The sequence below is a fragment of the Lepisosteus platostomus genome, chromosome 9, assembly GCF_059453375.1.
Source record: "Lepisosteus platostomus isolate fLepPlt1 chromosome 9, fLepPlt1.hap1, whole genome shotgun sequence".
NCBI classification, from domain to species: domain Eukaryota; kingdom Metazoa; phylum Chordata; class Actinopteri; order Semionotiformes; family Lepisosteidae; genus Lepisosteus; species Lepisosteus platostomus.
Genome location: NC_142619.1, coordinates 54,425,578 through 54,440,941, shown reverse-complemented (window position 1 = coordinate 54,440,941; position 15,364 = coordinate 54,425,578). Strand labels below are relative to the sequence as shown.

At 47.0% G+C, this 15,364-nt stretch overlaps 1 protein-coding gene across 3 annotated transcripts in view; it reads right to left on the bottom strand.

Moving 5' to 3' along the window:
- Positions 1-11,879, bottom strand: part of c25h12orf75 (chromosome 25 C12orf75 homolog) — a 28,699-nt gene extending 16,820 nt beyond the window's left edge. For 2 of the 3 annotated variants that reach the window (XM_088645641.1, XM_088645640.1), the window contains exon 1: positions 11,498-11,874. In XM_088645641.1, coding sequence (XP_088501767.1) covers positions 11,498-11,540 — 43 coding nt within the window. In that variant the 5' untranslated portion in view covers positions 11,541-11,874. Of the gene's footprint in view, positions 1-11,497 lie in introns of all 3 variants that reach the window. The other variant, XM_088645642.1, reaches the window with a different exon arrangement.
- Positions 11,880-15,364: the final 3,485 nt, after the last annotated feature.

The window sequence follows — 15,364 nt, the reverse complement described above, 5'->3', positions numbered from 1 at the left end:
GACACTGCAAATGAAGTGTTAAATGCGAGAGGCAAAAACACAAACTACAAATAGAAAATGGGAAGTTCTGAGCCTGATGAAGCAACTTACAAACAGCACTTAGATGTTGGTGATCTGTAATTTACATCTTCTAGACAATAAGGAAAAGCAATGAAAAAGTCAACAAAATGTAGGGTAAAAAATGTAAAAGTTAAGGCATGGTGTATTGAAATTGCACTGTGCAGTAGTTAGCCCTTATTTACAATATTGTGCACACGTTTGGCTACTCTGCTACAAAAAATATATTGCTGCTTTGGAATTGGTAAAGAGAAGGGCAACCAGATACACTGCCAAGCTGCATATCCTGCTCTGACTGGTTTAAAGGAATTAATCCCTTTTAGTCCTGGAAAGAGAAATCTACAGGGGACCTTATAAATGCATTTGAAACTAAGATCAGGAGGCACGTTTTACCCAATGGTTGTGGGAGCATGAGACTTGTTGTCAAAACTGATTACCAAGACCCATTTGGGTGGGATCTTCGAAACAATTACTCTAGCCTCTAACTGCCAAACAAGCTACAGTATATATGCAGAGTGGCCTCTTCTTGTTTGCAAACCCACGTAATGTTCATATTTGTAAAAACATAATTGTACAGGTACAAGAGCAGAATTCAAGGACTTGTTGATAAGGACGCACAGAACAGAGAAATTGTTTGACTTTTGAGTAGGTGTATACGAATAGGGGAGCAGGTTGTTTTTTTCTGCAATTCTGTCACATAAGGAGCCTCCACAGCAGCAAAATGAGAGAAACCCAAACCTACGAGAGCAGTAGTGGGAGTATAGTAGTCGACACGACTGCAAGAGGTGGGGTCAACAGCTGATTATTAGCATTGTGTATTTTGTTTTGGAAAAATTGCATGAATATATTATTCTGTTCAGAAAAGCAAACTTACTGACCGTTTCGAGAAGTGTGTTTCAAATGGGGACTGTATGATTAATGCGCTGCTTGTCATGCGTGTGCAGTACAAGGAGGGTCTGGCTGCTGTAAAAGCTTCCCTGTAGAACAGTTGATGTTGTACTGCAAGGATGAAGGAAGTCACAGCACAGCTCAGTGAACTTTTTAAAATGAGTTTCATCTTAAAGAAGGGCTTTCCAGAAAGCAAAAACAGCAAAACGGTGATGCAAATTTAACTTTTCATGCTATGTTCCGAACAGAAGAATTTCCCAGGGTTTTTATATGTACTGTACTTCTGAGCCTCCATAAAATTCATAGCTAGGATAAAGAGATTTGGCCGTACAAAAAATAAATACGGCCATACATGGTACAAAAGTATTTTTAGCACAGTGTACAGTATGTTCCACTTTCCAGTTGCTCTGAAATGCCACATGGCCTCGCTGCAAACTCTCTTCTTCAGCACGCACAGAGCTTAACCAAATTAAGGATGAACCCTTTCATATACCCTGCAATACCTAGGCCTGTAGATGAACGCTCAAGCCCTTTTCTCCTCCACAAAACACTAAAGACTCCAACCTGCTGCAGAGCGAGTGAACGAAACAAGATTTAGTAGGGGGTCAACTATCAGTTGTTAGTCGTACCGTTGCAGACATGTCTCAGCGTTGTCCTCATGTAAAACAGACTGAGCTACACTAAACGGGGCTTTTATAATTGTTTTTTCCTCCACCAGACCAGTTGCATTCAGTCTAATGAAGGCCATAGCTCATTTCCTGTTAGTAGGAGTTCGAAGGACTGACAAGCCCTGCAAGACACCCTTATGATCAGAAGTACCTAATTTAGAAACCCTTAGGTTGGAGTTGGCCACAGCACAGGAATTAACCAAGTGTAACGTGTGGCCCTGATTATGTTAAAGATCAAAATGCTTCAGCAATCATTTGTCCATTCTTTCAGAAACAAAAATCAACATTAATTAACGTTGTAGCCAGGAGTGATGCGCGGGTTGGCTTTCTCTTGACCTGCGCCCGGCCGCAGTTGTGAGAAACGAACCCGCACCCGCCCGACCCGATCTAAAATCTTTTGGTTTGAACCCAAGCCCGCCCGCGGGTGTGAGTCAACCCGCGCATCACTAGTAACCAGCCTTCAATTACGGAAGCGACTGTTAAACGTTATTGCTCAATTATTATTTGTACTGTGCAAAAGCCAGAGAAGAGGAGCTTGGTCTGTTTGGGCCCCAGTGCTTTCAGACGTTGTTCAACCCATCCAAACTCCAAACTGATGTCATATACGTCAAGGCCTCACACAATCAGACACAAGCCTCCTCTAATTTCCACACAGACTCACTAATTAATCATTCAGTCAGTCACCAGTGTACTTAAGGACTCTTTCCCAACATCTCAGTGCTCAGTATTGAGTTTCCCACTCAAGCTCCTGGCTTTTTTAGTTTCCTTGCTACCTGTCTGCTGTTGTCTTCCTGATCCTCTGGCTTACTGACTAGTGTTTACTATGACTACGACTTCGGATACTCCCTTCGGATAAGTACACCCGGCTTTCACTACAAACCCGTTCCTCTGGTTAAACCGTTCACCATGTAAGGTCCAACCATTATTTTGGCTGTCGCTGCGTTACAGTACACTACCAGTGCGATCATGCTGTCAGGCTGAAAGCTTCACTGCCTGCTTCAACTCCAGACAGGGGCCCCATAAGGAAGACAGTTCATCTGCTGGGAGAAGGAGCTCCTCCTCAGCCTTCTGCACATCAGAGAGATCAAGGGGTTTCACATCATCAGATCACCAAGAGAAATCAAAGCTTCTGAAAAACAGGCATCTCCTACCTGAATCTCCTCCAGCCTGAAGCAGAGGACTGGGATACAGAATATACTGTAGAAGGCTATTTTTTCTCATTTTGATCATATTACGATATGACATGGATTGTATAAGGATTATATTCTGTCTTACTTCTTTTACACAATGTAGGGAAGCAATAAAAAAAAGGAAATGTTAGGATAAATAGACATATATAGGATATAAAGCAAGGAATTTAAGATTGTATAATACGCTAGTAAAACCTCATTTAGAGTAGCGCAGAATTGTGGTCACTGTGTTACAGAATAACGCTGCTCTGGAATCAGATACAGTCTGGGACTGGTGGGAATGTCCAGTACTGTCAGACAGAAGGATCTTTCCAGCCAGGGACAGTTCTGCTCGATGGGTTGAATGGCCTCCTTTCTGCAAATTCATGTTCTTACAGACAATATCGGAAGAACTGCGTGGCTTTGCTTCGAGCTGCTTCTGTTAGCACTGATTGACCATGGCGCTCCTCGTGTGGGCCATTATTTTAACGACCCCAGCACAACACAGAAGCACCTGGAGCACACTGAACACTGACTGTGCTTGTGCATCCTGGTACAATCTGTGCTAAAGGCAAGAAGCAATGAAGAACGGTGCACAATCTGTCAACCAATGAGAGTGTGGCGTGATACGTGGTTCCTGTGCAGCCAGTGCCACATGATCATAACTCAACAAAACGCAACCCTCAAAACTGGCTTCATCACAATGAAGCCTCCAGCCCCCCCAACCCCCCGTGGACTGTGGGCAGAAGGAGGTCCATCTCCCCACTCCAACCAAATACGGTTATGCGGCCAAATCTGAAATATTCTGTAACTGCTGTATTTTAAACACAAACTCATCTCAGGACAAAATTGAATTTGAATTCTATTCTGTGGTAAAAATATCAGCGGTGCTATTATGATACCTCAATGATGCCCTCACACATCGCTCATACTGTACGTAAGAAATAGTGCTCCTAGGAACACATCCTCATTCAACCCCTGTTCTTATTGCATCGATTATATCCTCCTAGTTCAGGAATGCATCCTCGGTGCTAAGTGAGGCTGTGTCTATTTCTTACAACAATGCTAACAGGTGTTTGCTTTGTACTGTAGCACTCACATCAAACAAATACTTAAAACAAGTACTCTTCTTTCAAGAGCAGTTCTTATGGATTTTAATAGAACATGCTTTTTCTTTAAAGAAAAAAGGAAACGCTCTCTTGGCAGTGCGAAAACGAACAGAGAAATCAGGTACAACCCTGTAACTTCAGTTCACTTCTCCTGACCCTTCAGTGAGTTGCTGTGAAGCTAGGACTCTGTGCAGTTACGTCCCTGACATCCCAAAGCCTCTCAATTTGTCAGAACCTTCGGATTTGAGAAAAAGGCCTCATTTTCACTTTGGCCAATTCTGATGTTTCCCTGTTTGTGGCAGCAAAGCATACAGCACCCTGACATTGGCGTGATGCATCGGCGAACCCGAGGCTCAAAAACACTCCCACGGCGCCAGCCTGTTTCCAGGCAAGTGGCACGCGCCCGCGTCTCAGAGCCCCAGCATGTTCTCTGACACTGCTGCCAGCAGATCCCACGTAAGCTGCTCGGTTTCAGCCGTGGTCCCCCATGAGCCCCCAGCCAGGCCTCCTGCTCTTGAGCCGCGCGGTGAAAACAAGCCCCACGACGGGGTGACACCCGTTCTGTCATCTGCGGGAGCTGCTAAGGATCAGGAGCCACACGGCCTGCTTGCTAAGACTGGCACCTCCTGGGTACATGTGCGTGCGCTGCAGGGCACATACTGTACAATCGGAGCGAGAGACAGACATTCTGGAGCAGAGGGGCAAAATAAGGAGGCCCGTTCTGCAGGTCTGAAGCAGCATGCCTCGTCCTGTGAAGTGCATCACTGCACCCACTTAAGCTGAGCTCTTAACAACCACGAAACTGAGGGCTCCTCTTTCCTTGAGCGTCTAAAGGACTCCCAGAGGCTGGCTGCATGGGGAATTCCAGGGCTCTTCCCACGCTTTTCAACCCATGCGCTCCTCTGGTTTGGTCATTATCCCAGGATATCACGGGCCTCTGCCCCCCTTGGCATCTCGGTGTCTACAAATGCTGCTAACCTCCGAACACAAGATCCAAATGACCCCCTTCCACCCCAGTGTTGACTTGTTTTTTAGCTCCAGCTAAGTTTAAATTGCAATGGTAATTCTCCGTTTTGTGTTACATGTTCTGTAGAATAAACACGTACTGGAAATGTTGTTATTCCGTTAGATACTTCAATGATTAAGGACATTCTTGCTTGAATTGCACGTACCTCCATCAGTTATTTTTTTTCTGTTCTTACCCCTTCACAGTTAATGTTAAGAACTTGTAATTAGTTTAAAAGTGCATGAATTAAGGATGCATCTGTGGACAGTGGTGTTGTGAGGTGGGTTTTGCAGACTGGAAGGGTACCAACATGCAGCCTTACACTCCCCAAAATGTCTTTCATCCAACGTAACAACAAAACACGGTGCTCAGCACAGTACTGAGCTCTTTGCTGAGAGGAGAGAAAAGACACAAGTGTGTTGTAGGCTTTCCTGATGTCTGCCTAACGTGTTTCTGCAGTGCCCTGAGAAAGTGAGGAAAAGTAAATGAAAGAAACAGTATTATCTGCTCCAGCCTTAGTCTACTGCCAGGACCCTTTGCTCTGCTAAACCCAAGCGTGATGAACAAGCCCACTTGTAGCACTGAGTGCTGTTCCTGCTGGCTGGCACAGGGGAGGCCGTCGCTAAATTAAAATGGGAATAAATAACAAAGAAGCTCTCAGCAGACACAAGCTGCTGTGCCAGTCACACTTTAGCGCAGGATCAAAAGGTCTCTATTGGGACTCAGATGTGCCTCAAGGGCTCTTGACTGCCAATTTTCTGTTTTAACTCAGTCTAGAGAAGCACTGTTAACACCAAGACATCAGAATTGCCTCACTGCCCTAGGAGCCTGTGCACAAACACCTCCAGACGTTTTGCTTGGTTTGCTGCAGCACACATAGTACTACTCAAGGCCAGAACATAAATGGAGATGTGTTTGTTTGTGTGTCTGGATGCTGCCACTCCCGAGAGCCTCCGTTAAGATCGGCAAGCCCTTCGGTCGGTGAAAATAGAGCTCGGAGAGGTGATCCTGAGGCTGTAAGATCTTGGCTCGAGCTGCGTAGAGCTCAGAACCTCAGAACAGAACTGGTAACGCAACACTGGAGAGTAGTATGAACTCCAGAGAACAGAGGACCTGACCGAAACAGAAACGGAGGTTTTTTACATTGCATAGAAGGTTTAAAATGATAAAAGACCCCCCCTCTGTTGGGGTGGTTCGGAAAAAAACTCCTCCTGCAGCTGTTCACAACGACGGCAGAGGTGCTGTTGTTTACATCTGCCGTCAAGGATGGTGGGCCCGGATACATTTCTTTCTAACCAGCTGAGAAAGGGGCATGCTTTCTCACAAAGTAGTAAAAGGACTGCTGACACGGAAAGGCCATCCCATCAGCAGCACAGTCCGAATTCTAACAGATCGTGACATTTTCATGGGCTCCACGGGCCCACCCGTATCTAATCCACTTCAGAATAAGAAATGCAGAGTGATTGTTTTCCCCCATCCTACAAAGCCTGCGTGTCACCATGAGTTATGCTCGGATGCACTTTAGCACTCGGCGAAGAATTGACGGTGTCATGAAACAGGAGCTCCAAAACAGACGGCTTCCTTATGCAATGCCCGGGGGATGATGTTTTAATTGACCTGTGCCGCAGATCTCAGCAAGCTGATGATCCCGCACTCACACTCCTACGGTGAATCCGAGAAGGAGGCAGGCTATTATGCCAATGCCTCCCCACGGGCACCCTGCCAATCCACCTGAACAGTGGCATCAGCACTTAAAATCAATCTTGCCTGGAAGGCTACTATAAAGTATAAACCACAGCTGGTGTTGTCTTTCACTGGGCACGCAGGTCTCGGGGTCAAACGAATCTTGAGTGCTGCAGTTTGGTTTGCCTGCCCTGGCCTGACTAATCTGCACTAAAGCTCAGAGGGTTTTGTGTTGTAATATGCCTTCCTATTGGTTTATGAGGTGAGTTCTTCGCCAGCGCCTCGCTCTTCTGAGCCTGCGGAGGGGAGAGCTTGACCCACCGTGCCACGAAGCTTCGGGTGCTGTTGTTGTGGCCTGATATCTGATATCTCCGGGCCGTCTGTGTAGCCCAGGGGTCGTAAGAGCCAGGGCAGGAGCACCAAGCATATCGCCTGCAAATAGCAGATAGCTGCAGTATTTACTGAGCAGATAGCTATTTACTGAGCATCCTTCTCCTCCCCTCTCCTTCTCTGTCCATCTTTTGCTCTTCTCCTGCACCTCTCTGCTCTCTATTTATTCTCTATGTAATATTGTATATTATAATTACAATAACCGTAGAACTAATCGTAATTTGACAGAATTAATTACGTAATCATATTATATAATTTTAATTTTAATTTTAAACAAAAGTATATATATAATTTTAGAGTAGTTTCCATATAAAGAGAAAATATCTAATATATTATACAGCTCAGGTTGGTAGCTGGGTCAGCATGCGTAGTCTGCAAAGGAATAAGTAATAGGTTTATTCCACGCTGAAAAGAGAAGAAAGAAAACACAGCATTTCGGCTGTGATGCCTTCTTCAGGTGTGAGAAAGACAGGGCAGTAAGCAAAGATTAGATAGCACAGGAGAACAAAAGCTGGGAGAGGAGAGAAGACAGGAGAGGCAGAGAGGCCACTCAGGAAGTGCAAAGTGGAGAGGTGTGAAGTCAAAACCTGCATGTGAATAGAGAAGATTACACGAAAACAAGTCGGTCATTGAGAGAAAGGGGGAGAGTGTGAACCCAGTTTCAGGATGAGTTTCTTTTCTGTAGTCTTTCTGCTATGGGAGTTGAGAAACCCTTCTTTGAGAACAGAGACGGAGAGATCAGTGTGATCATGGCCATCTGTGGTGAAATGAGAAACTATGGGCTTGGAGAAATCTTTCATCTTCAGAGCCCTAACATCTTGTCTGAAGCGGTCTCCTAGTCTCCTTCCGGTTTCCCCAACGTAGATAGCTGGGCATATTTTGCAGGAGATACCGTAAATGAGGTTGCTGGAGATACAGGATGTCATCTGGATGAATTAACCTGAGGGGCCCTGAGTGAGCGTGTTGTTAGATATGTATGTGCAGGTGATGTGGCGAGGGGAAGGTGCCTGGTGGGGATGACTGCCGAGTGTGGTCAAGGGAGCTGTGAACCAGTTGACATAGATTGGGTGGTCGGCAGTAAGAGATGATTGGGCGATTAGAAAAAGGGTACCGATGGAGGGATCGCCCTGTATGATGGAGTGGTTGTTAAGAATGGTCCTGGGGATAGAGAGTGTGTTAGAGTGGTAGGGAAGCACCAAAGGAATGCAGTTGAGAGACCGGGAGTTCCTGATCGAGTTGATGATCCGGGGGCTGTTTTTTGCCCCGGTGAGGGCCCTATCGATAACATGGGTGGGGTATCCTCTGTCGATGAAAGAAGAATGCATTTTGAGTGCCTGGTTCTGGAGTGCTTGTCTTCACTGCAGAATATATATAATATATATATATTTTATTATATAGAGAGAATATAAATTGCCTCTAGATACACTGTACACCGGACCTGCTCCTCTCCTCCAGTGCTGGGGATGCCTGCCGCAGGCTTGTCTGAGGGGTTTGCCTAATTCCAGCTGTCCAGCTGCTGTCCAGCTATGGCGCTTGGGTGCCCTGGTCACCTGACCCTGAGACCTGGGTGCTGGCGGAGCTCTCAGTGCCACAGAGGGGTGCTTGGTAGGGCACCCGTGTCACCTTAATGCCAAAAACGTTATTTTTTATAACAGACAGGGGTCTGCAGACTTGTTGGTCCGCAATTCACATTTCCGTTCTCAAAACTGTCTTTTTGTCAAATGTGCCGATAATCTCCGATTCGTTTTAACGTGCCTTAGCAAATGTGTTAACAAAGTCAAGCTGAAGAGAATTGTTTTGCAGAGAGGGGCTTCATATCCCTGTTATTAAATTAGAGAGTTTTACCAGCCTGAGTGAGTAACACTTGCACTGTTCTCTTTGCAGCGAGAGAAAATAAAAGCCACGATAAGCCTAATACGCATTAGCTTTCTTAATAAAGGGATTGCCTCAGAAGTCAGACAGATCTCATACACTTAAAGTAAAAGTTTTAACTTTTAATAAATAAAGGAGTAATATAATCATATTTAGATTATGTATACAATGTTGGTCACCCAACTACTATATAATATTGCTTCTCCGGAGTCAATCTGAAGAAAGGTACTCAGAAAATACCCAGGTTTTAACAGGCTGTAAGAGCTTAATCTTTTTAGTCTTGAGCGTACACAGGGAATCTAAATGAAGTATGCAATAAACTCAAAAACACAAATAGTAACTAAGGAGAAGTGAAGTTAAAACTAAGTACAGGAGATAGCCCTTCTCCACTCAGAGAGCACAATCTGTCCTCCTCTGGTCTGTGTAGACGTTCTCGTGTTTGCTAGTTTATTCCAGAAACAGAGAATACAAACGGACAGTGTTATAAAGATGTATGGAGTCGAAAAGAAATAGATTGAGATGTGGATCATGTTTTCCCGCTTGAACAATGATTTGGAATTTGCGCTGGATAGTTCTTTCCTCTCCTCCGGTGTGGAGTTTGCATGTTGTCCCTGTATCCGCCTGGGCCTTCCCTCCGTCCAAAAGCTTGCAGGTGCGGGTGTACTGGCTACTCTGAATCGGCCCGTAGCCCCGAGGAACAGGAGAGGGAGTCCGTCTTTAAGCAGTCGGGACATGCTCTGCTAGGCCTCGGAGAACCCATTTCCATTCACAAGCCATGGAGGGACAAGTGCTCAGAAACTCAGAAAGTGAGGAAACACATCAGATCTAGCTCCGCCAGGACTAGGCTTGTCTATAGTCACTTGTGTCACTGCCTCTCAGTGCTAAACGCACTGAATGTGTCTGGCTGTAGCCAGTGCTACTGTCCACCCAGGGATATCCTATAGCACTCCACTTCCAGTAGCTGAGTGTGCCGTCACCTCTCAGAACATGACTTGTAGCGCAACATCAGAAGACAATCTGTGGCTTCAGGTCTAATGTGGCACCTCCTCTCTCTCTCAGAGGCCAGCGCAGCAGCAGAGGTCTGCTCAGCACTTACAATTCGGGACGCTTTCTCTTCTGATCTAGCTCAGAAAACCACGGTCTGACTGCTTTCTAACACGCTTTTAGATTCGGTGGTGAATTAGTATCGTGCTTCGACGGGTAAGACAAGAAAAACAGATAAACACAATCATTTTCACTTACAGGGGCAATGGCCCAGAAGAGAAAACCTAAGTTGCTCTGCATAACCCTTTCTTTTACATTGTCTGCTGAATTAGCATGGGCACGCCGAGTGACAACAATCCTGCCCACGCACTTAAAAGGATTATAATCATCGTTTGCGCTGCAATGCCGCCTGATTCTAGGCTGTACTGAGTATTTCAAAGAGGTTTATCCCTAGACAAAGACAAAGAGCACTATTGACACTAGGAGTACAGGTGTTTACCCTGATGTCCTGGCCAAATTTCCCAGTGGTCTTTCCCAATCACAGCCTCCTAATAACCCCCATCTCTGAACTGGCTTCATCACTCTGCTCTCCTCCCGATTGATAGCTGGTGAGTGGGGAGTGTACTGGAGCATTGCTTGTGGCAGCGGGGAGTCCCTATTACCTGTAAAGCACTTTGACTGTATAAGGAATTATTATTATTATTATTATTATTATTATTATTATTATTATTATTATTATTATTATTATTATTATTATTATTAGTGACAACCAAATGTACTAGACGCGTATTAAACAGCAAGACGAGCTGCTGATTTCTGAGTTAAAGCCCAGCTCTCTGCCCTCCGTCCCCCTGCTGTGTTCCTGTGAGGCTGTAGGGGGCTGACCTCTGCCCTCTAGGTCAGTGCGAACGCAGAAAGAAGAAACAAGTTGAGGGGGCACGTTGCTGCGATCATCACAGCTTCCTCGCCCCAGGAGAAAATCCACTAGGGAGCTGAGTGCTCCACACACTACACACACGGCGCTGCGCACTGAAGCCCCATGCTGAGAGAAAAGCTTTTTGCGTTGCCACCCAGATGATGCTTTTCAACAAGGTACTGTGTTAAGCACAGCCAGGATTAAGCCCTAACAAAAGAGCAGCAAGCTCTCCTCTGGCATGTAGCATCGGAAGGGAACAGGTTGCATCTGGGAGCCCGGGAGGAAGAGTAACTGAGGCTGACATCTCATTCCTAATTTAATCCTTCCCCACTGCAGTTGCAAGATGGCATGGCTATCTCTTTCCCAGAGCACGCTGCCTTCAAGGTTCGGCAGCAGCGGTGCGCCGACACTTGTGCGCCCAGCACTGAAACCCACAAGCGACATGTGGATCTCCCCGTGCATCGCACGGCAGCAGAATTCCTGCACCACAATCCTCAGCGACAGGGCGCCTCCGAGCAGTGAGTCACACCAAGGCAGACTCGTGCTGGCCTTTGTTCGTGCCAGGGGGGAGCCCAGTCTGCTCCGCTCCAGACCCGACACTGCCAGCGTCGCGGGGGGGCACGCGGAACGAGAAGGCAGCCGGACTGTCCCCTCTACACGCCGGCGCGCACGCGAGCACGGGCACGCACGTTCGCACACGCAGGAGAAGGCCCCCACCCACCCCACCCCGGGCAGGTAGGAGCCCGCACACTTACCCTCGCTGGAGGTGTTGGTGGCCGATGAATTCCCACAGCCCATCTCGGAGCAGATCAGCCGGCGCACGGATGAGGACTGAGCTTCCAGACTGCCAGCGAGGGCAGGGAGGAGGGTGAGCGTGGATGTGTGTGCTGGGGAGGAGGGAGGGGGGTTAAGACAAGGGAGGCTGATAGCACAGGGACTGATCACTTTATGTCGCTGATTTGCAGCTGCTTCTTTTCTGTCTACCTCTCTCTCTCTCACTCTCTCCCGACTCCCCTTTCTCCCTCTCGCTCGCTCTCCCTCGCTCGCTCTCCCACTCTCTCCCGTGGCTGCATGTGTCTGTGAAAGGATGGAGGCACGCTCTTATAGGGAGGAGAGAGGGAGGGAGAGGAGGAGAAAGAGCAAGGCATGTCAGGGCAGAGCATCCTTTTTCTCCACCCTGCCGGGGTCGCCCAGGCAACGGCCCTGAGCCAATGGCGTCGCCTCCTCCTGCTGAGAGCAGCACACGAGTCGGGGGTACCCGCATGTTGGCGGGAGTTCGAATGCTCTCCTGCCTGCTGGGGGAAGGGAGGGTGGACAGGAGGGGGGGGGGGGTTGGGCTCATAGAGAGCAGCGCTATCCTCGGTCGTCACAAGCCCCAGCACAATGCCAGCCTAACTCTGGGAACCCATTGTCATTCTTCCCTGCGTGCTGCAGTCTCACATCACTTCCCCCACCCTGTCTGATCGAGTGCCTGGGGGTGCAGGGCAGGACAGGGCAGTTAATCCGTGGGCCGAGGGGGGGTTGGCCTTCATCAGGGGAGTGTGATCGCATGGGTCTGCAGTCTCAGAGAGGCAGATGCAAACAGCTGGAGTATTGTGGTATTCACACTGGGCATTGTTTTATTATCAACACCATATTATTGATATGATAACACCATATCAATAATAAATATTGATTCATTAAAACTAATATAATAATATTATTAATAACAATGATGTGACTGTACCAGTTGAAGCAATTTTGCTTAGCTAACCTCATCATTGCTGATTTAACGTTTCATGCTGTAATTGTGTCATGACTAGATGGGTATTCATAGATAGAAAAAGAACTACAGTACGTCTTTTATTATGCCATAAATACAATGTATAATGTACTGTACATTTCAACACAATGTTAAGTTGCTCTATTGTCCTACTGTTTTTCATCAAATTTAATAGACGGTTTGGAATGAGCAGCTTTAGAGCAGGTAATATAAAAGTCCTCTCCAGGGTGAACAGTATGGTGCTGCAGGGAATCTTCACGTCCACTAAAATATGAGGTGCAGAGTTTATAGCTCTTCTTAATTTTTCCCTTTGGTAACGAAATAAACTAAAGCTGCGATTGAACATCATTAATGGGGTGTTCAAAACACTGAATATTTGTGTTCTTATTCCAAGAGAAAAAAAAGGAGGAACAAGATGCTGTTCTAGCGAATAATTGGGGGACAGTATTCTGCCGACGCCCTCCCTCTCTTATCTGAATTTGAATGTGCATTTTTTCTGTTCCTGATTTATTCTGCTTGTGCCGTTAGCCGGTATCTCTGTCCACATCACAGACCTGTATCCTGAAAAGGAACCTGAGGTAACTGTTCATTCTTGGTAACAGTAACTAATTGCTCACATTTGTGACTGCTCAAAGGCTCCGGACTTCGGTATCCCTGCCCATCCCTGCCCCCCCCCCCTCCTCCCAGGACACAGGTGCAGAGTCTGGGCCCCAGCGCTGCCCTTATCAGGCGCAGTGACGCAGCTCTCCAGGGACCGACTGGCTCTAAAAATACTTGCGTGTCTGGGCACGGCCTCACCTGTCACATGAAAGAGATCCTATCAAGGACAGGGAACATGTTCCCAGCTCTCTGCCAAATCCATGGCGAGTGTGCTAATTAGCAGGGCATCTGTCCTACATCAGACGGCCAGGCAGTCCCCATACGCCTTCATAAGAACAGAAAAAGACATTTTATAATAATAATTCCCTACACCTATATAGCGCTCTTCTGGACTCTCCACTCAAAGTGCTTTACAGGTAATGGGGATCCCCCCACCACCAGCAATGTGCAGCCCCACCTGGATGATGTGACGGCAGCCATAGTGCACCAGAACGCTCACCACACACCAGCTCTCAGTGGGGAGGAGAGCAGAGCAGAGCCAGTTTAGAGATGGGGATTATTAGGAGGCCATGATTGGAAGCAGCCATATCACTCTGCAACTCACAACTGGCAGCCCACTGAAGCTCAGCAGGTGTGAGCCTGGTCAGTACCTGGATGGGAGACCTCCTGGGAAAGACTAAGGTTGCTGCTGGAAGAGGTGTTGGTGGGGCCAGCAGGGGGCGCTCACTCTGCGGTCCATATGGGTCCTAATGCCCCAGTATAGTGATGGGGACACTATACTGTAAACAGGCGCTGTCCTTCAGATGAGACGTAAAACCGAGGTCCTGACTCTCTGTGGTCATTAAAAATCCCAGGGCGTTTCTCGAAAAGAGTAGGGGTGTAACCCCGGCGTCCAGGCCAAATTTCCCCATTGGCCTTTACCAATCATGGCCTCCTAATAATCCCCATCTCTGAACTGGCTTCATCACTCTGCTCTCCTCTCCACTGATAGCTGGTGTGTGGTGAGTGTTCTGGCGCACTATGGCTGCCGTCGCATCATCCAGGTGGATGTTGCACATTGGTGGTGGTGGAGGGGAGTCCCCATTACCTGTAAAGCGCTTTGAGTGGAGTGTCCAGAAAAGCACTATATAAGTGTAAGCAATTATTATAATTATTATTATTAAAGGCTGGCGGAAATTAGCTGATAACACTGAAGCAACTGGAGCTGAGAAACATTTTCTCATCCAGTTTCCCGAAAGAATTTCAGCAAACTACAGCATTTCAGCAAACTATTGTCATTCCTTGTTCTCCAGAGGACACAGCTAAGAAAAGCTTTGAATGCACTGAAGTCACTTCTTTCCACAAAGGGTTGCAGGAGTCTGGACCAACCTTCCGAATCATGTTGCTGATGGTGATACTCTGGCCTCTTTCACGATAACGTTGGATGAGATCCGTGGATCAATTACAGTACTTACTAATTACCAATTAACTTAGATGGTCAAAATGGCCTCCACTCATTTGCAACCATTTCTTAATGCACCATTAATATTATTTATTTGTTTGGCTGATGTCTTATCCGAAACTACTCGCATTTGCACTCATTTCTACAACCGGTTATTTCCCTACAGGATTTTGGGAGCCTCGATTAAAGTGTAGCGGCAATGTCTCACCTGGGATTCGGATTTGAAACCGTAACCCTCCAGTTATAAATCTAGAAGGCTTACCAGTGCTCCACACTCCTGCCACATGGTATATATGTCAGGAAACAGTTCTTTCCAGGCCCTATGCGGACGACACGATCCAAAAGGTGAAGAAACAATAGGGAAAAATATCATGCAGGAGTCAGTCAGGAGACAGGGGGGCGTGTCCGAGGTGAGCAGGTGTCCAGGGGAAGTGAGTCCGGTGCAAACAATCCAAGCAGAAATCGAAAAGGGAAATCCAAAACGGGAGGCAAAGTCCAAGACCAGGGGATCCATCCGAAGTAACTAAAAACCAGAACCGGGAATCAGGAACAGGAAACTAAAACCATAACGGAGCCAGACGCAGCAGGACCCTGGGCTCTCACGAAACTGGATTCAATGAGAAGCCCCGGGCAATCGCCTGCGTCTGGCTTTAAAGGTGGAACTAAAGAGGGTCTGGAATAAGAAACAGGTGTGAGGAATGGGACAGAACGAGGAAGGGCTGGAGCGCCCTTAAGAGGAGGAGTAACGATCGTGACAATTTAAAAACTAGGAGAATTAGATACGCCAACTGTGCCGTTTTGCGGCACTTTGTTCTGTTT